General features: G+C 43.6%; 1 protein-coding gene across 2 annotated transcripts; it reads left to right on the forward strand.

The window, feature by feature from the left end:
• The first annotated feature begins 3,366 nt into the window (after positions 1 to 3,366).
• LOC147879590 (protein REDUCED CHLOROPLAST COVERAGE 2-like) lies at positions 3,367 to 18,393 on the forward strand. 2 transcript variants are annotated; one of them, XM_087371493.1, is made up of 23 exons: positions 3,367 to 4,381; positions 4,710 to 4,771; positions 4,921 to 5,013; positions 5,174 to 5,246; positions 5,702 to 6,211; positions 6,378 to 6,436; positions 6,611 to 6,742; positions 6,935 to 6,976; positions 7,107 to 7,634; positions 8,045 to 8,205; positions 8,348 to 8,891; positions 9,055 to 9,117; positions 9,286 to 9,387; positions 12,096 to 12,413; positions 13,038 to 13,130; positions 13,213 to 13,314; positions 13,433 to 13,537; positions 13,662 to 13,795; positions 13,901 to 14,084; positions 14,272 to 14,403; positions 14,540 to 14,652; positions 14,748 to 14,835; positions 14,950 to 18,393. In XM_087371493.1, exons 1-23 carry the CDS (start codon positions 4,312 to 4,314, stop codon positions 17,719 to 17,721), a joined length of 6,480 nt encoding a protein of 2,159 aa, XP_087227619.1. In that variant the 5' UTR covers positions 3,367 to 4,311; the 3' UTR covers positions 17,722 to 18,393. The 2 variants fall into 2 exon arrangements, with proteins under 2 accessions (XP_087227619.1, XP_087227620.1); XM_087371494.1 differs by lacking the exons at positions 3,367 to 4,381; positions 4,710 to 4,771; positions 4,921 to 5,013; positions 5,174 to 5,246; positions 6,378 to 6,436 and having other exon boundaries at positions 6,043 to 6,211.
• The last annotated feature ends 970 nt before the right edge of the window (positions 18,394 to 19,363 follow it).

The raw sequence follows: 19,363 nt of genomic DNA on the forward strand, positions 1-19,363 counted from the left end.
TCTTGCACAAAAGATGCACCCGGGATCCTACTGTTGACCAATTGCTCTTTGGCCACAACCATTATAGTGGCATCCCACTGTGTTGTGGGTGTTAGTTAAGTAGATCATGCACCAATTTGCATTCAGAGCACACTCGACTGCGGAACGACTAGGATTGTGGCAGTGAGTGCACCATATACCTTTCAACCCTTTGGGGCTTGATCCTTCTCCGGAAGCCACTGGAGCGACCTTACCCCATTTAGAGGCTCGCTGGGTCTTCCTCTTTGCTTCCGAGTTGGATTCTTCTGATTCTTCAGAGTTGGCGACGTCCGAATCTTCATCGCTATCATCCGACTTCTTAGATTTTGCCAATTTCTTCTGGTTTTGCTATTTGAGGATTTACGGTTCTTGGCTATCTTGCCATGCAGACATTCCCCTGCTCTCACTGTTGTGCCATGACCACCGTGAGCGTCGTTTGTGTCCGATCCACAATGGCCAATGCCGTTCGCAGATCTCGGGACACCCCGAAATGAAGTAGTCGTTCAGCACCTCTAGGCTGATTCACTTGTGGCACAAGTTGCATGAGTAAGTTGAATTTGGATGCATAGTCCTCCACATCTTGATCTCCCTGATCCAACTGCCGCAATCTATCCAGAGTTTGCGAAATCGTTTTTTCCTTACGAAACCGTCTCAAGAATGCTATGCGGACGAGATCATGTGTGGCGAACTGATCCACCACATACTCTGCAAGCCACCTTGACGCCTTGCCTACTAAGGCTGACTCGAACACAGCCTCCTGTCGGAGTGGTGCCACGGGCAGTAGATTGTTGACCGCATACACCTTCTCAAACTGTCAGACATGAGCATCTAGGTCATCAAATTTTTTTTTTCGAAAACTTGGCATACTTGACTTGGCATGCCATCGCGGCGCCTCCAACATTTGGCGCTCCTCCTCCTGATGGTACTCCTTGACCGAAGAGATTGCGAGAAGCAGTCGAAACCATTGTTGGAGATGAGGATGCACTCAACACCCTGCGTCCATCCAACGAGACCCGTACCCACTGCCCTGACCGCCGCAAGCGTGGCGGGGAGAGTGAATGAGAAGGCATCCCTTGTCGTCGGTCAACTCCTCCCGAAGAGCCTTGCGACATGACGTCTCCATGCTCGAGATCACTCCCCCATCTCGCCCGTAACCGCGTTGTTGGTGTCAAAGGTTCAGGAGGGCCTTGCGAGGTGTGCGCATGCATGCCTACTGGAAAGATAGCAACTGCAGAATGCATTGCCAAGACCATTATATGAGATTCTTCACTGGGATTTCTGCACTCGCTCGACCGTAAGCAGGGTGCTGGGGATCAGTTCGCATCCATTGGAGTTCATCTTAGAAGCCACGAATTGGGGGTTTAGGGATCCCCAACGTGGATAAGAAAAATGTTTCTCTTCTGTCTAGTCTAAACAGCTCCCTAAGTTGTTTGACTTAGACGCCCCATGAGTGGTTTGCACAAAGTGGTTTGTTGTGAGAGGGCAAGACTGGGGGGATTTATCTTGGTATGAGGTCATCTGCCAAGGTTATGGATGCATTGAACTAGTGTCACTCTGTTGTTTCGATGGAAAGGTCGATAGGGTCTAAGGGGAGGTGCAAACTGCATGAAAATATATGATGGAGTTGGGTTGTATTAGTCAATGAGAAGCCAGTGGCTTACTTGGATGTGACGCACTCGTAGTTGTATTATGTTTCTAAATGTGCTGTGATCGGACGACGGAGATCTAATCTTTGCCGGCAATTGTGTCATCTTCCATATCTTCTTGTTTTTGTTATTTACTAAAGCTGGCATCTTTATTTTGGGAAAAAAGTCTCTTGATCAGCAAGAAACAAATTACCAGTAAGTGTTTTTACAATAAATGGAAAATGGTGACAAATTACTGATGAGCTGCTGCAGAAGTTGGGAAGGGCCATGGGGAGGCCGTTCCAAGGAGGAAACCGATTGGGAAGGGCCGACACGTGGCCTTATGCGGCGATCAAGGCTAGAGGGGAGGTGCAGTGTCGTGATTGGTCAGATTTTCTAGGTTTTAGACGGACTAGATCTGACGGTGGAGATCATATCTCCACGGACTCGCGACCTTGACAGTTTGGATGAAGTGTTTGGATGAGCTAGTGGCTGAGATGGAAATGAGGATGCAAATTCTACGCGCAATTGAATGGATTCATTGTTTCGATCAGGAAATGAGCAATCGCGGAGATTGAAACAGAGAAGGCAATGTGTGCAAGTAATTGTAGAGATTGAAACCAAAATTTGCAGGGAAAAACAAAAGAGATCTGAAGCCGAAGAAGGAATGGATTAGAGAAAGGCCCGATGGAAGTAAGCGCCAATCTCCGGTAGCCGGATGAACTGAGGAAGTGTGTGTTGATCAGGAAATGACGAGTCTGTTGAGCAGGCGGTGCGATGTGCCATGACACCTGCTTAAACTACGACCGTCGACGGACTGTAAAATCCCACCGGTCCTTCCGTCACGGAGCTGGCTCCGATCGTATGAACCATTTGCTTGCTTGATTGATTGAATTGAAAGAAATTTGCCAACGAATTCTCATCACACAGTTGCAAATTTCTCGCCTCAGATTACCAACCCTGATCCAACCAACAATTAAACGTATCAACAATCAAACATAACCTTGCTCCGGCACCGTCCGTCCTCTTCCGGCCACCATCAAATTACATCGCCGGCGATATCACTTCAACACCGTCTTTCTCCGCCAGAAACACCATCACACTGCCGGCGAAATCAATCCTCGCAGTCTTGCTCCGGCAGAAACTTCTTCCCGTTCCAAGCTTACCAACAGGTCGCCGGAGAAAATTCCAAGCTTGCCAACGTACCGCCGGGAAAATTCCATCTCTCGTCGTCCGGGAAGACGGATTTCAAGACAGATGCGTAGATAGGAAAGATAGATATTTTCGATCTTTGAACTTCAAACACTGTCTAGTAATGGGACGAAAATTGCTGACACCAGAAAACCAATCCGTGTTGCAGAGAACCTCTGGCGTTGATGTCAATCCAAATTTCAGCGTCGGAATGGGGATCGGAGAAGAAGATAGGCAGCCAGTGGTGTCCGATTTCCATGGAGCCACACATCTTTCACCAATCTGAATGGATAGATCAGATCCATAGCCACCGCTTGCAGCATCCCCCCTCACATTCTCTCTTTCCTCTCATCCTCCTTTGCTCTCTCGCCATTCCTGCTTCCTTCTTTCCGTCAAACAATCTCTTGCTTGCCGTTGCAGCTTCCAACAATCGATTCCGTCCTGCAACCCTTGCTGCTGCAGCTTCCAACAATCAAACGTCGCACTCTCTCTTCCATCGCGCAATCTGATCTCCAACTATCAACCGGCATTCTCCTGCAGCTTCCAACAATCCAACGCAGTCTCGACCTCCCTCGCCATCCCCCCATCCCTCCTCCCTTTCCTCCCCCCTCACTGCCCTTCATCTTCTTTCTTCGATTCCCCCCTCTCTCTCACCCCTTCCTCATTCCTAGCTCAAGCTTCTCGCGCCTCTCTCCTGCCGAATGCTCGGAGCTACGAATGTTCGGTTCTAGCTCCGGAACGGGAGCTTTCGCGCAGCAGCGCGTCATTTTATTCGCTTCGTCTCCCTTTTTATTCTCCTGCTTCCTTTTTCTCCTTACTCTCCCGCCAGGCTTGACTACCTTGGCCCCAGCTGATACTCCGGGAGATACAGTTTTGAATACTCCTCCACGACGAACGGACGGAAAGAAAATTCGGGCTTCTACTGCTTAAATATCCTGCCAAGCTTGACTGCTTTGGCCCCGAGCTGAATCAGCTGATGCGCTCCAAGATACAGTTTTGAAATACTCCTCCGCGACGAACGGACGGTTAAGAAAAATGTGCAGAAAGTAAGCAAACAGAGCTGCCACTTGTATTGCGCCATTATCAAATTGTCATTTTCTTAGAATCACTGTAGAGCATCTTGGCTCGATTGAGTCTATATCCGCGCGGCTCCACGCCAAGATTCCATGCTCACAGATGAAGTAAAACAGCATCAAATGCTATGAGGAAGAGACGCCCTATGACGTACTGAAGAACCCCAGTCCAGTGCCAACTCCTCGCATTCTACAGGAGCAAGGGAAAACCCCGATCAGCAAGGCCGCTGTAGGAAGCGTCGCCATCGCAGGCCACGTGAAAAAAAGACTTTTGGCTTACAGAGGTCATTTAGGGAGAACTGAGAGCGAGGTTGTAGAAACGTACATTGGTAAAACTGCTAGAAGCAGAAGTTATCCAGAGGGTGTCTACGTTCACCTCAGCGTTGAGAGGCCAGGAATGCGGGATGGCGCCTCGCGCTAACAAGACGAAGACTCACAAGTCCAAAGGCGAGAAGAAGAAGAAGGAGGAAAAGAGTGAGTTTTCTACCGGAATGGTGCCGCTGCATGGAAGATATCGAATAACTGCGTGAAGTCTGCATTGCTTGCTTGCTTTCAGCAGCGAATAGCTAACAAATTTCGGAGAGCTCTCGACTGCAGCATTTCTGTATACAGTCGCTTAAATCATCTGTTCATTGCTCTGCTCGGCATAGATTTTTAGCTCAGCTGTGTTCTTCTGTGGCTTTCTGTATGCACAGATATACGCTCCATCATCTGCAATTCAAAGTTTCGTTTACTGATTCCGAAATCTGTATGCTTTGCCGCATTGGATTGTTAACACACACTATCTTATGTGTATTGTCAGTCCTGCCCGTGATTTTGGACATTACAGTAATTCTCTCGGACGGAAATCAAGTCGTTCTGAAGGTGAGACACCGAATTCCGGCCGCTCCTTCGTACAATGGCTCTTTTTTCCATTGTTGGGCGGTTCGATTTCAATGGGGAGACAATCCAATGCTGCTTATTTCGTCGGATTCTGTCCGGTTTAACATCTGTTTCGATGCTTATTTGTCCAGGGAATTTCTACAGATCGGATAGTGGATGTCCGGCGGCTTCTTTGTGTTAACGTTGAAACCTGCCATCTCACTAATTACTCTCTCTCGCACGAGGTTAGCGCTATAAGAGGCTTTCTTTGACTAACGAGGAGCAAATGCATAGGTCTTTCCTTTACGCACAGAGCTTGACGTTAGCCCGGGGATGTTCATCGTAACGCGATGTCGAGTTTGTTATTGGCTAATGGAACGTCGGGCTTAACTTGTTTTTTGATAGGTTCGAGGTCATAAGCTTGTGGATGCTCTTGAGGTCGCTCAGTTGAAGCCCTGCGTTCTTAAGGTCATCGAAGGTGAAAATTTTACCTACGATTTAATCTCCGACACTGTTTTGCTACTACTATACCTGTCGCCCTCCCCACGGATATTACGGTTTGAGGCACTGGTCTTCACACTCCCCATGGATATTACGGTTTTCTGTCTCGAGGATTTCCTCTTGTCCCTCATTAGCTGGAACTCGTGTTTTTTGGGTAAATGGTTCTCATTCCACGTACATTTCGCTTCTTTGCTTGCCCTGAGATTGCCCAAGAAAATTGAAAGACCTCCTCTGTATCAGGAACCAGATTGATCGAAAAGGTTAGAACCTGCCGCGTTGTGATATATGGTGGATTGTTGATTAAGAATGAATTCGTGAGTGTGTGTGTGTGTGTGTGAGAGAGAGAGAGAGAGAGAGAGAGAGAGAGAGAGAGACTTCAATCGGCTCTCTTTAATTTTGTTATTGCACTTTATTCTGGTTCTCTTTTTACAGAGGAGTACACTGAAGAGCAAACTATCTCCCATATACGCAGACTCCTTGATATTGTAGCATGCACCAATTCCTTCGGCCCTTCTGGAAAGCTTTTGGAGTGCCGTTCGGCTCAGGGAACCGCTAAAGATGGATCTCATGCTCAAGGAAATGTTACCACTGCTGAGCTTGGAAGCTCTAGTCCTGCCGACACTGAAATGTCCGCTATCCAGTGTGAAAGGGCGGGAGAGAGTACTACGAATGGAGGCACCATTCACAATGATCCTACTGATGCAGGAAGTGAAATTTGTCCAGAAACTCAGCTTGGAGAGAAGTTACAGAGGAAAGCAAATCAGACAGGCAAGGCTCACAATTCTAGACCCTCCTTACTGGAGAAGTCTGAAGCTGCTGCTGCAATGGCAGCTGCAAAAGAAGCCACAGACAAAGGAGACATGACAGGGATGTGTCCACCTTCAAAGCTTGGTCGCTTTTATGAAATTTTCTCTCTCTCTCATCTTGTTCCCCCGATCCAATGTAAGTCATTTGTATTCTGTGGTATCGTGTTTCTATTTTATCACTTTTTGATATGATTGTAAACTGTGAGCTATTTGTAATCAGAGTATCAGAAAACTTCGGTTTGAACACTTTTGCCTTACAAGATTTCTGCCTGAGATTCATTCCTGTTTTTATTCGCTCTTAGTTTTGAGAAGGTCAACGAAGGAGGACAAAAGGGCCAATGGTGATTTTTTTGCAATTGATGTAAGCACCACTGCTCGAGAGTGAAGTGTCAGTCAGTAATTACACCCACTAATTTTCATTATTGAGTCAAGTCAGAGAGTTTGATCTGTGTCATTGCTTCTTTTTTCTTTTCCTATGCTTAGTCTGCAGATAGATGCCTTGCTTACTCATTACCAAGACTATGACTGTAAGCAGGTTAAGCTTTGTAATGGAAAGCTACTGACAATAGCCGCATCAAAGAAAGGATTCTACAATGTGGGGAAGCACTTGATTCACAGCCACAACTTGGTCAATTTACTGAAAAGACTGAGCGATGCATTTGCCAATGTTTGTGTTCCCTTTTTTTCCAAGCTCTGTAGATGAAATCACAATTAGGACTCTTTTAAGTTTGAGTCTCATTAGTTTGGTGCATGCTCAATATCCCTTTATTTCAAGGGAGTACATTCTTTGCAATTGTCATTGTTCCGTTTCTCTTGCACGAGTGTCTTAGTGGTGCATTGGTCTATTTGTAACTTGTAGGCATATGGAGAAGTCATGAAGGCCTTTGCAGAAAGGAACAAGGTGAGTGCACCTGTGAAATTGTGGATGCTGAAGTTTTTTTGATTGATTAGAATTCGTGATTAGAAGGTGAAGGTGTTTTGGTTGATTCGAATTCATGACTTCAGCTGAACATAGACCATTTCTTTAACAGTTTGGCAATCTTCCCTTTGGCTTCCGTGCAAACACATGGGTGGCTCCACCTTTAGCTGCAGCTGCACCATCCTTATTTCCCCCTCTACCAACAGAGGATGAAAATTGGGGCGGCAATGGTGGTGGCCGAGGAAGAGATAGGAGTGCTGATGCAAGACCTTGGGCAAAAGAATTTTCCATTCTTGCTGCTATGCCTTGCAAAACAGTTGAAGAGCGCCAAGTTCGTGACAGGAAGGCTTTTCTTCTTCATGGTCTATTCGTTGATATTGCCATTGTCAAAGCTGTAGCCATGGTTCATCAAGTGACATCATTAGGAAGATCTCGGCAAAGTGACTGGTTGTTAGAAAATACCTGTCACGAAGAAAATCAGAGCAACTTGAAAATCATTGTAATGCGAGATGTCCCTAATGCAAGCAGGAAGCTACCCACCAAGCTTGATGGGAGCCGGTCTCCGGAAATTTCCTCGAAGGCCCTGGCAGAAAGAAATTTGCTAAAAGGGATAACAGCAGATGAAAGCACTACGATTCATGTATGTTCTCAGCAGTTTGTTTTTATTTAGAGAACAGAAGTTGCAATCCTGCACAGTGGTAGCAAATTGTTGCAACTTGGCATTGAAGTATTGTCTATGTTTGAAAATAAGGGTACTGTTTTTGTAGTCCGATCATAAGAAGTAGCTATTCTTCTTTGATGATTTCTGATTTCTCCTAGAATAGCTCATTTATCCATTTCTCTAAAATTCGTGGTGTCGATAAGATCTAGCTAGATTGATCAAACTGAATTGCTCAGTTTTTGGGTCGTTTTGGTCTCTGATGTGCAATCATGCAGCACGTAAGGGTTTATGTGCAGTTTTTGGTCATATAGGGCGTGGCACTTATCTGGGTTTTATGATCCTCGTCAAGGTTTGTTTCTCATGGAGGCGTTTTTTGTTACTTTTCTCAGGATACTGTCACCTTGGGATCAGTCCTTGTGCGGCATCAAGGTTTCATTGTATTAGTAAAAGCGATGAGTGATGCTGACGCCGGTGAGATGGAGCCTTTCCAGGATGATATTACCATTGAAGAACAACCTGGAGGAGGTGCAAATGCTCTCAATGTGAACAGGTACACTCTCAGGGAGGGGTGGGAGAGGGTATTTTCTCCTACGTTGGGATGTTTCTAGTACCTCTGAACTTGCATGCTGTATGTTTTTGTTAAGAATTGAGCTTGCTTGCCCCTCATACATTTATTAAACTTACTCCTGCAGTCTTCGAACTCTTCTGCATAAAAGAGTGTCTGGGCACATAGCTTCTGGACCAGCTTCTCAGTCTTCTGCAGAGTTAGAAGAAGTGGTCTCTGCAGGACCTTTGGTCAGTAAAGTTCTGCAAGAGAGTCTGTCAGAATTAGAGGGAGAAGGTATAGATAATGATACTTTCTTGCGATGGGAGCTTGGTGCATGTTGGGTACAACATTTGCAATCTCAGGCAGCAGCAGAAAAAGCAGAGAAAAAGTCTGCCGAGGCAAGTGAGAATGACCCTACTGCAAAGGCCATTACAAAGCAGGCAGACATGGCCATTGCAGAACATCCATGTAACATAGAAAATTGTCCACTTCCAATTACTGAACCTGATACCAGCTCAGAGAGAGCTGAATCTATTCCAGAAGGGGGACCGTGCTCTGAGAACGGAGTTAGTACTCACACAACCAAGAAAGATGTGAATGATTCTGATCATGAAGTAGAACTCAGGGGCTTACTTCCTCTGGATACATTTGATCGCTTAAAAGATACAGAAACAGGGCTCCATCTTAAGGTTTGTTGAGACTTGAGATTTTTGGAAATTCAAATTGCACTGTAGTTGCACACACTATCCTAAAGCACTACGCATCTTATGTTTGTAGTATTTCAATCTTGCTTGTGCAGGCCTCTGTTATTTTTTTCATCACTTGTTTTAAGCCTCATTTTTCGTTTGACAGTCTCGAAGTGATTTGATCGAAGGAGCTCAAAAGTATTATGAGGAGGTGGCATTGCCTAAGCTGGTAACATTTTGACCCTGTTGACTCAGTATAAAAGGCTGCTCTTTTAGCAAAGGCACTCCTTGTTTTTACTGTGCAGTGCATTGATTACTTGACGTGGGAATGTTTTGTTTCTACGACTGTGCTAGAGTGTGGGTCCATAAACCTGATCGGGGCACTGTATTTTTTTAGGTTTCTGATTTTGGATCATTAGAACTATCACCAGTAGATGGGCGCACATTGACAGATTTCATGCACTCTCGAGGTTTACGAATGCGATCTTTAGGTCGAGTGGTAAGTTGCAATACTTCTGCCATTTTTAGTGAAACTGTTTCTATTATAGTGGAAAAGCAAATGAAAAGCAGCTTTAGATTCAGAGTCTACTGTATCTGCATTTTTATAAGACATCTAGAAAATTATTTGCACCTGGAGGATATTGTAGGGCTGTCATCCTACTAAAGGAATTTGAACACTGCAAAAGAGGCTTCCTAACATATTGTATGAAACGTGTAGAGAACTTTTCTCATGAAAAAGGAACTTGTCCACCTATTCTGCTGTCTGATACATGCCATTAGGGTTTTAAATGAGATCCTCACGACTTAAAAACATTTTAGGACTCTGGCATAAAAGCATCTTAATTCCCGCTTCACTGATATTGCAAATTTCTTTGGACCTTAAATTTGCAAATAGCTTGAGATTCTACTGTAGCTGCATTATTATAAGAGATCTAGAAAATCAAATGCGCATGGAGGATATTGAAGGGCTTTCATCCAATTAAAGGAATTTGAACACTGCAGAAAAGGCTTCCTAACAGTTTGTATGCAACAGGTAGAAAATTCTTCTTGTGAAGGAGGAATGAATCTACGTAGTTGCTGTCTGACACATGCCATTACGGCTTAAGATGAGATAATCATGACTTAAGAATCTGGTATAAAAGCATCTCTCTGTACAAGAAGATTGGATAATGCAAGTTTCATTGGACCATGAAAGCTCTTTGACAAGCTGCACAACTTTAGTAAGAAGCTGATGCCAACATACAGCAAGCCACACAGCTTTGGAGCCATATCAAGGATGTTCTGTACTTCAATCGTTTCATTTGTTTAATAAGTATTCTATCAGCGTTTTGTTATCAAAGTATTTATTATTTTGAAGTATGTTCTCCAACAGTTGCTTTTGGTTATTTAACTCTTCTTTGTAGTACCCTTTCTGTATGTGTGTGTGTGTGTGTGTGTGTGTGTATAGAAGGCATACAATAAAGTGCCAAAAATAAGGAAAGCATTACAGCTCCCCATTTTAAGATTGATTAGAATCTCTCACATTTACAAGTAAGAATTGGAAATGGCCTTATCATCATGCAGTGTAACTACTTGTGCAGAGATGAGCAGATGCTTGACATAAACTTTACAAAAGACTGCCAATAAATGTTTCAAAAATAGAAGCAAAGGAATGTCATGCAACAACTGGTATGACGCAGAATGCAAAAAGGCCATTGAAGCATGGAAATCAGAAGCAGCTGAAGATACAATCAGCAAGAGAGAATTTATAGAAGTATGGTCAGAAGACAGAAAAGAAGGTTTATTAAGGACAAACAGTTTGAACAATCCAAGGAGCCAAAAATAAAACCAATGTAGTTCTTCAAGAAGTTGCATTCAAACAAATTCCAGAAGGCGGAAGTGAAGTGGGAAGACATGACAATGTTTGTTAAATCTCTCTACAAAGGAGAAGGGGAGGGGAAAGATAATCAGACAATCTCTATCAAGGCCCCAAATCGTATCATTATTGAGGATAACATTGAGAAGGGGCTGAAGACATGAGCAAACAGAAAGGTTCCCGAACTAGAAATGGGGAAGGGAGAAAACCAATCTATTGCCAACACACATAGCAAATAAGGCAATGGAAGAAGGTTTCCCTGAAGAGTGGCAGATCAATAAAATAATCCTGCAAACAGAAAGGTTCCCGAACTAGAAATGGGGAAGGGAGAAAACCAATCAATTGCCAACACACATAGCAAATAAGGCAATGGAAGAAGGTTTCCCTGAAGAGTGGCAGATCAATAAAATAATCCTGATTTTCAAAGGAGGGAAAAGAAGAAATGACCAATAGTGCTACTTTCATATCACAGATGACCAATAGTTCGTCTTTGGTCCCATAGGTTGTATTCATCCTCGAGTGGACACGATGTGCGTTCCTAAGGAATTCTGACTTTTCATGAACTGTATTCTGCAATCCGCTTGAACGATTTCTCACACCAGTTACAAAAGTGATAGTTTTTAGCCTTTGATTGACTTCATTGTGTCCAGAAAAACTGCCGCTTTTACTTTGATCAGGACTGCATGGTAATCGAGGATGGGATGGTTGACATACTCATGAGTACTGATCATGTATGTGAATATATCAGCCTTTGGTAACTTGGTGCCTATCCAGAATAATTGCCTTTTCCGCTCTACTAGGACTGCATTGTAACCAAAGATGGGATGATTCATATAATGCTGCAGCTAAAATATATTTTTCAAGTGATCCCACTGTTTTCCTCTCACTAGAAATCAGCTTATGTGCAATCTAACTTTTAAAGAATATATGCATGGAGTTTCAGACAGGTGTATTTGAAAATATAAATGCATCTGGGAGTTTAAGACTGCATGGATGAATTACCTCTCATCTATTTCTTCAATAGCCAGTCTTTGCATACTGAACTGTAACTCTTCATAGTTTATGAAACCTTTGGTCCACGACATGAGCGCGTGCTTATAGATGCTTGTTAAAAAAGTACATGTGTGTATCTGACTCATTGTAAAATTTTATCAAGAGTCTCTCAGGCCTAAATTTTAATTCTTTTTTTCCTCAGACCTGAATTTGCATGAGTTTCAGACCTGCAATTTTCCCCCTATTTTCTTTTTTGGATTCTGTATGAGGGAATTTGAACTTTCTTGGGTTAGCTTTAATTCCTTCACTTCCTTGTCCAAAATTGAACCACGTGCACGTGCTTTCTTTTGTTGGATCAGGTGGAACTTGCTCAAAATCTTCCTCATGTACAATCATTATGCATTCATGAGATGGTTATCCGTGCGTATAAACATCTGCTGCGGGCCGTTGTTGCAGCCGAACCAAACATAGCCAACCTGGCAGCTGCAATTGCTGCAGCACTGAATGTCATGCTAGGAACAACACCCAAAGAGGAGTTAGGTACTGCCTTCGATGCCTCAGCTCTCATATGGAGATGGCTTCAAGAGTTTGTTGGAAAAAGGTTTGGATCGAAGCTTGCAAACGATGTGTGGCCTCAGCTCAGAAAGCTTGCAGTCCTTCGAGGTCTATGTCACAAGGTTGTATAATTTTAAAGCCTTCTGTTCCAGTGCTTTTCAATCTGTTTTTCATATTTCTAGGAATACTTGAGATTTGTTTCTTTTTGTGGAGTTGCTTTACCAGCTTACTTTGAACGTTGGTTTCGTGATGCAAATGTCTCAAGTTAGTGTCCAATGCTTCCTAGAGTTCCATAATGTGAAGTGTAAGGGTTTACTTTAAACATGAAATCGGTTTCTTCATGCAAGTGGTTTACATTAGTATCTAATGCTTCTATGAGATATGAAGATGTGTGAAGTGTACGGGTCAGCGTTAAGTAGTGCTAGTTAGAAAAGTATAGGGAAGAGTATCATGAGATTCCAAATGTAAAGGCTATGGGCTAAGTAGATAAGTATGACGGATATTTCTCCTTGCAAGCTTTCTCCTGGCACATGGCAGGTTCATATAGCCTTGGGCCTTTCTCTGATCAGAAGTTGTATTCATGGATAGTAGGTCTTTGCCTGTTTCGTTTCTAGGTGACAGACTCGCAATGTCTCTGTTCATTGCAAGTGCCATCTTTCTAGCACTGGAATTCAACCCCCGATTTTGTTGCTCATTTTACATCACTTATTGAAGTATGACATCTTACTCTTGTAAATCGCAAGCAGGTGGGCATAGAAGTGGCCCCTCGTGACTATGACATGGAGAGCTCCAATCCATTCAAGAAAAGAGATATAATCAGCATGGTACCTGTTTACAAGGTGACTAGCGAACTCATTCAAAGGCCCTTTAACATACTGAGTCGCAGCCTGGATATAACTTACGTCTATCCTCCTTGTCCAGCAAGTGGCATGCTCTTCAGCTGATGGACGCACATTACTGGAATCATCAAAGACTGCTCTTGATAAGGGAAAACTTGATGATGCAGTCAATAATGGAACTAAGGTAGATCCTTTGGTGTTGGAATTATGAATACGAACAGGTTTAATTTTAAATTTGATATCTGTTGAAATTCTACGAAACAGTTTACCAAATCACTGACATGCCGTGTGAGAACCTGCAGGCTCTTGCCAAGCTTGTTGCTGTGTGTGGGCCTTATCACCGAATGACTGCTGGCGCTTACAGTCTTCTAGCTGTTGTCTTGTATCATACAGGGGATTTTAATCAGGTCATTCTTTGCAACCAGATTTGATGTTCATATTGTTCTCGTGGTCACCATCGCCAACTCTTCTAATTTGCAATTATAATGAGGGAAAAGTTTTTAATAAGGTTCTGACATGATTGAATTACAGGCCACCATCTATCAGCAGAAAGCCTTGGATATCAATGAACGAGAGCTTGGACTAGACCATCCAGACACTATGAAAAGCTATGGAGATCTTGCAGTTTTCTACTACAGGCTCCAGCACACAGAGCTTGCCTTGAAGTAAGTTGGCTTGTCCTGTCTGCTGATAGCTCATCCAGGGACCCTGATGTATGCCTTAATGTGAGAAGGTTGGATGTTAAAATTAACCGCTTCCTGCATTTACAGGTATGTGAATCGTGCACTGTATCTACTGCATTTAACATGTGGTCCCTCTCACCCTAACACTGCTGCAACATACATCAATGTTGCCATGATGGAGGAAGGGCTTGGGAATGCTCATGTTGCACTTCGCTATCTACATGAAGCTTTGAAATGCAATCAACGACTCCTTGGCGCAGATCATATACAGGTATACGGAAACAGCAAGACCATAAAACTGCCTTCTGATGGCCTCAAAGTTGATTACTGAGTTCACCTTCTAAAGAATGATACTGTTTCAGTTGTTTGGCTCGCCTTTTCTGAAAGCTTATGTGCACATCCTTTTCAATAGAGAAGCCTTCTCACCTTTTATGAATTGCCCCAAAATGATGTTGCAGACTGCTGCTAGCTACCATGCAATAGCTATTGCCCTTTCTTTAATGGAGGCATACACTCTTAGTGTTCAGCATGAACAAACAACTTTACAGATTCTGCAATCTAAGCTGGGTCCTGATGATCCCCGTACTCAGGTACCAATATAATTCTTTGTTCATTTGTAGCTCCATGTAGTACCTTGTTTAAGTAGAGGCAATTTCTTTGAGGCATGTTTCCTGCTGGGCTCAACTATGAAAAGAGTATGTAATAGCAGTTTGAATCTTTCTGCAGGATGCTGCTGCATGGTTGGAATACTTTGAATCAAAGGCATTGGAACAGCAGGAAGCTGCCCAAAATGGAACTCCCAAGCCAGATGCTTCTATTGCTTGTAAAGGCCACCTAAGGTACCTGTTAATCATAATGTGTTGTCGTGCGGCCACTCAACCAAGTAATTGAATAATTATTGTATTGAAAGTTAAAATGAGAATCTGCCTGATAGTGTTTCAGACTTGCTGGAATACATCAATAATAATGTGGATATGAAGGGGAAAGACTCTGAGGGCAAGAAAAAGCCTCGCCGCACAAAGGTACGTCACAATACAGGCAGGTTCTGCTAGAATGTGGATGCACTGTATGCTCTGTTTCAATTGGCATTGTGTATTTCAGTCGTAATGGTGAATCTGATTGGTCCATGTTTGCAGTCGAAACAAAAAGTGAGCCAAAATACATGGGAATCTGCATTACCAAGTGATCCCATCGATGTGAACAAAGATCAAGATGCAGACTTGGCACCAGAACATGAAAAACGATTCTTGGATCCTGTGGTCACGAATGACGAAAAGTCTGGCCTCACTGCCACAGAGATAACAGATCCTTCCCTGATCGATGCAGCCTCTGGTGCACACTCAACCTCTGATGTGCAAATGAATTTGCAGAGCACAGAAAATGCAATTGATGAAGATGAAGGTTGGCAGGAAGCAGGGCCCAGAGGGCGAAATTCAGCTGGAGTATCCAGGAGATTTGGTCACCATAGACCTGCCGTTACTAAGCTGGTTAACAATCATGTCAATAACGAATTAAGAGGTCAGAAAAGGCCTGTACACTATAGGGTGAAGAGTACTAATTCAGGCAATGCACCCAGTAAATGGAAAAAAATGGTGCCTCAATCTGGGAGCACATTTGCATCCTCCAGGAGTGCTGCTACATCTGATACTAACCCTGCCAGAAAACTATTGAAGAGTTCCTGTGTTAATGGTGTAGCTTCATCCCCAGTACTTTCCAACAAGGCGGGTCTCGAAGATCAGGAAAAAGGTGATCAGTCCACAGCTAGTGTACTAAAGACAGATGTGCCACAATCTTGCTCGACAGCCTTAGAAGTTGTTTCTGCCCCTTCGGCTGTAGATGGTGAGGTAAGACTGCGGTCAATTTCAACTTCAGGCAATGTCATACCCAAAGATACAGTGTCAGTCGCACCTTCGATCTCTGGAATTTCACCTCCACTCGCAAAATCTGCTCCTTCATACAAAGAAGTAGCTCTGGCTCCACCAGGGAAGTGTGCTATTTTGAGACCTACTATCATAAGACTGGCTTCTGAAATAGTAGAGCAAGAATCTCATGAGAAGGAACCAGACATGAAAATTTCTTTAGATGCACAGTTGCAACAAAGAATACAAGATTCAGAGGGTGAAAAGGATGGAGATAGCAGCAAGATCGAAGCAGGTAATACAGATCCAAACTCTGAGTCAGTTTCTCTGACACACGATGAAAGAAACAAGACTTGTTTACCTGGAACCATTGAAGGTACAAGAACTGCGAGTGTTGGGAAGGCCATTGCAGCTTGGCTGGTTGAAGAGAATGGGATTGAGCCTGATTCTGACGTGTCTGGCAAGAGCACGTGTGAATCTTTTGCTCAGGATTCCAAGCTTGAAGTAGAGACTGACACTTCCAGAGGTGGGGCAAATCATGCTATGCTAACATTAACCGACCAAGTGTCTAACACAGAATGTGCTGGTGATGTTGAAAATGCTGTGGAGTCCTGTGAGGAAAAAGGACTCTCAAATCCCACCTGCAATCCAGCAAGTACCCATGACGTTTCCAAGAAGCTCTCAGCAGAAGCCACTCCATTCAATCCAGCATCTTCAGAACAAGTGTGTGCTGTTGTTGGCACAGTGACTGTCACACCTATTAAGGATGGGAAACCATCACACTCAGGTGGTATACTCCCACATCCTCGAACTATGACATCTGGACATTCTCCCACCATGGCCCTTACACCAATCCGGAGACCTCCACGTCTCCGTGCTTTGAGGCGCGTGTCTCGGTCTCCAGGTCATTCTAACTCTGCTAGCTTACCGAATTCCCTATCCATTCTCTCTGGGACGAGTTCTAATGAGAAAACTGCTGGGAATGGCATAAGCTCTACAGCTGGCCAGCAGAATACTGAGATACTCAATTCTCCTGCTTTGAGGAGTCCAAATGCTGTAGAGCTCGGTCCAGGTAAGTCAATGAACCCAAACGCACCTGAGTTTGTTCCTGGAAAACCGTGGCAACCATCTCAGTCATTAACGCCCTATCCTGAGATAAACATACCTGCTGATGGGTCATCTAAGTCCAGTGGATTAGAGCAAAACAGAGAATGTCCAGACGCAATTTTTTGCACGTCACAGAATTGTGGGGCAGAAGACATTAAGGCATCTGACAAACCGGAAGAGAGCACCAGTAACGGAAAAGTACAAGCCATGGCTGACTACGGTGAAGCAGAGAATCTGGCCAGTCAGAAAGTTAGGCATGATGACCAATTACACGAGGAAATGATGACTGAGGAAAATGAAGGTCTGCAAAGTTCTGCTCGAAATATAGAATCTCCTGAATATTCCAATCAAATTTCACCAAAATCGTGGGCAGACGTTGAAAGTGAAAGTGATACAGAGCTTGAACGTGGAGATATTCAGGGCTCTTTACACAATTCTACCTCCCAATGTTTGGACGAAGAAACTCGCTTAAATTTCGAGAACGTTGCAGTGAAGGCTAAATATAACCAATCAGGCAATGGTGAGTTGAAAAATGTTGTAACAGACGAGCGCAGACGCTCAACGGGAGAGCCTGTCGATGAAGATAGATTGTCCTTCGTGAAAGAAGCCCCTCAACATGAAAATGGAAGTGCGCTCGGTGAGAATTCTGATGCTAGCAGCGATAGTGATGCAATTGAAAATGGGAACTTACGCAGCACGTCGGAGGGCAATGGAGATGGCTTCACTCTTGTTACTAACCGGCGTCGAAGGTCCAGGAATCAATCTGCACGGCATACAAAGGGAGCTGTGTATGCTTTTTATCGTCCGAAAGGGGAAAGTAAGAACTCAGAGCTACACAAAATGCCGTATGAAGGTATAGCTAGAAGAATTGAAGGTAAGTCGATAACTACAAGCGGGGATTGCGTACCTGCTGCTCAACCACAAGTGGTCAGTGTTCGGTAGGAGATACCCAATTACGTATTGCTGAAGACTGCACTAAATTCAAGAAGCAAGATGCAATCTTTGATTGTGGAGCAGAGATGGGAACTGGAAAAACTTGCCATTTCTAAACAACAAGGTCTTTCAAATGGGTTCCTCTGTTGTTCTGCAACAAGGTCTTTCAAATGGGTTCCTCTGCTGCTCTGCACTCAATCCATTGGGATCTCTTCTGGTAAGAAGCATTGTGGGATTGCTCTCTCCACACTATCAGCTTCCCCTGAACACAGCAGGGTATGCATGAAGCCCAGTTTGGCTGTGACAGACTACTGCATTCCTTTTACAAGATCACTTTACTCTTGCATCGAGCTGATACTCCCAGCTGGTGAACAAATGCATCATCTGCAGCTGGGATTCAAGCCTCGATCATCCAAAAGGTGAGATTTTTGTTCTGATCGAGCATTTTGGCATAAGCACTCAGTGGGTTTGGCAAGTAATTAATTATCTATACTCCAAAATGAGATTGCTGAAGCAGCCGCCTCGCCCTCATAGTGGCATTGAGTGTGGACAAAGGTCCTGTAAGAGAGTAATAAAGCAAAATGTTAGCGGGAAGTTTTTGTTCTCAATCATTTCATCTGTTTTATTAGCAATTTCTGTATAGTGCCACATGGCACCAACCTCCCATAGTAGTTTTAGTAAGAGCCTCTGGTTGCCCTTCCGCTCAAGAGTGAATGATTTTCGTTTTGACTAGTAAAAAATATTCTCAATTGGGTAAAATCTACTAAAATTTAGACAATTTAGTTATATTTTTGTTTTAGAATTTGCAAATTTTCAAGAAAACCTCAAGTTTGTGATTTGTTGACAAAAATGTTTTCTCTGAGCAGTCCTCGGGTCCTTCACAAGACCCCCTTAGGAACAAGACAATCAATAAAGATGACATAGAGGGAGCAAGATGAAAGCCACATTGCAAGAATGCGAAGGTCTCCTCACAATGCTGCTAGGAGGGATGGCTAGGCAATGCCATCACTAAGCTTGATCATAACTTTTCAGCTTATGTGCACCCCCCTCATAATTTAATGGCATGGGGACTTACACTTGAGGTCAAGCTAAATCATTGTTCAAGACTATCGACCATACTCATTGGTCAAAAATCTAACAAAACATTCATCAATTGATTGCTAGCCTAGAATAGAGTAGAATGGAAACTCTAGGCTAGCACTACAATGCTAGACAAGCAAGAATGGTAACTCATGGGGATGATGCAAAGACTTATTGCTATCATTGCTTCAATGCTACTAGCATGCACAAGGAAGCAATCTTAGAGCACATACCTAAGTTGTGGAGCTCCTTGACAAAAAAGATGGCCTCAACTATGACATTGAAGATCAAAATGCTAGCATTGCCCAAGAAAATTGAAGGAAACAAAAGTTGTGCTTCGTATAAAACTTGGCAAAATGCTCTACGGTATAAGAGGCCAGAATATAGCATCACCCAAGAGAGTATAAACCCAAAATAAAGAAGAATAGGCAGTGTGTCAAGAGAACACACTAAAAAAATTATTTTTGAGTGCTAGAAATAATTGTTTTTTTGCTTTGTGCTCTTAAACCCTAGCCTTTTTCTTCTTTAAGGCCTTGGGTCAAGCAAAAAGAAGTTAGTGCCAAACATTCAA

This window comes from Dipteris shenzhenensis, chromosome 33, assembly GCF_047967505.1.
Source record: "Dipteris shenzhenensis isolate YYH24624 ecotype China chromosome 33, Dip_SZ_1.0, whole genome shotgun sequence".
Taxonomy (NCBI): Eukaryota; Viridiplantae; Streptophyta; class Polypodiopsida; order Gleicheniales; family Dipteridaceae; genus Dipteris; species Dipteris shenzhenensis.

Bases quoted from the DNA above. Each gene is read 5' to 3' on its own strand.
- LOC147879590 (XM_087371493.1), top strand. From the start codon at position 4,312: ATGGCGCCTCGCGCTAACAAGACGAAGACTCACAAGTCCAAAGGCGAG. The intron at 4,772-4,920 runs GTGAGACACCGA...TTATTTGTCCAG, and splicing joins GAAATCAAGTCGTTCTGAAG to GGAATTTCTACAGATCGGAT. The intron at 13,131-13,212 runs GTGACTAGCGAA...CTCCTTGTCCAG, and splicing joins GCATGGTACCTGTTTACAAG to CAAGTGGCATGCTCTTCAGC.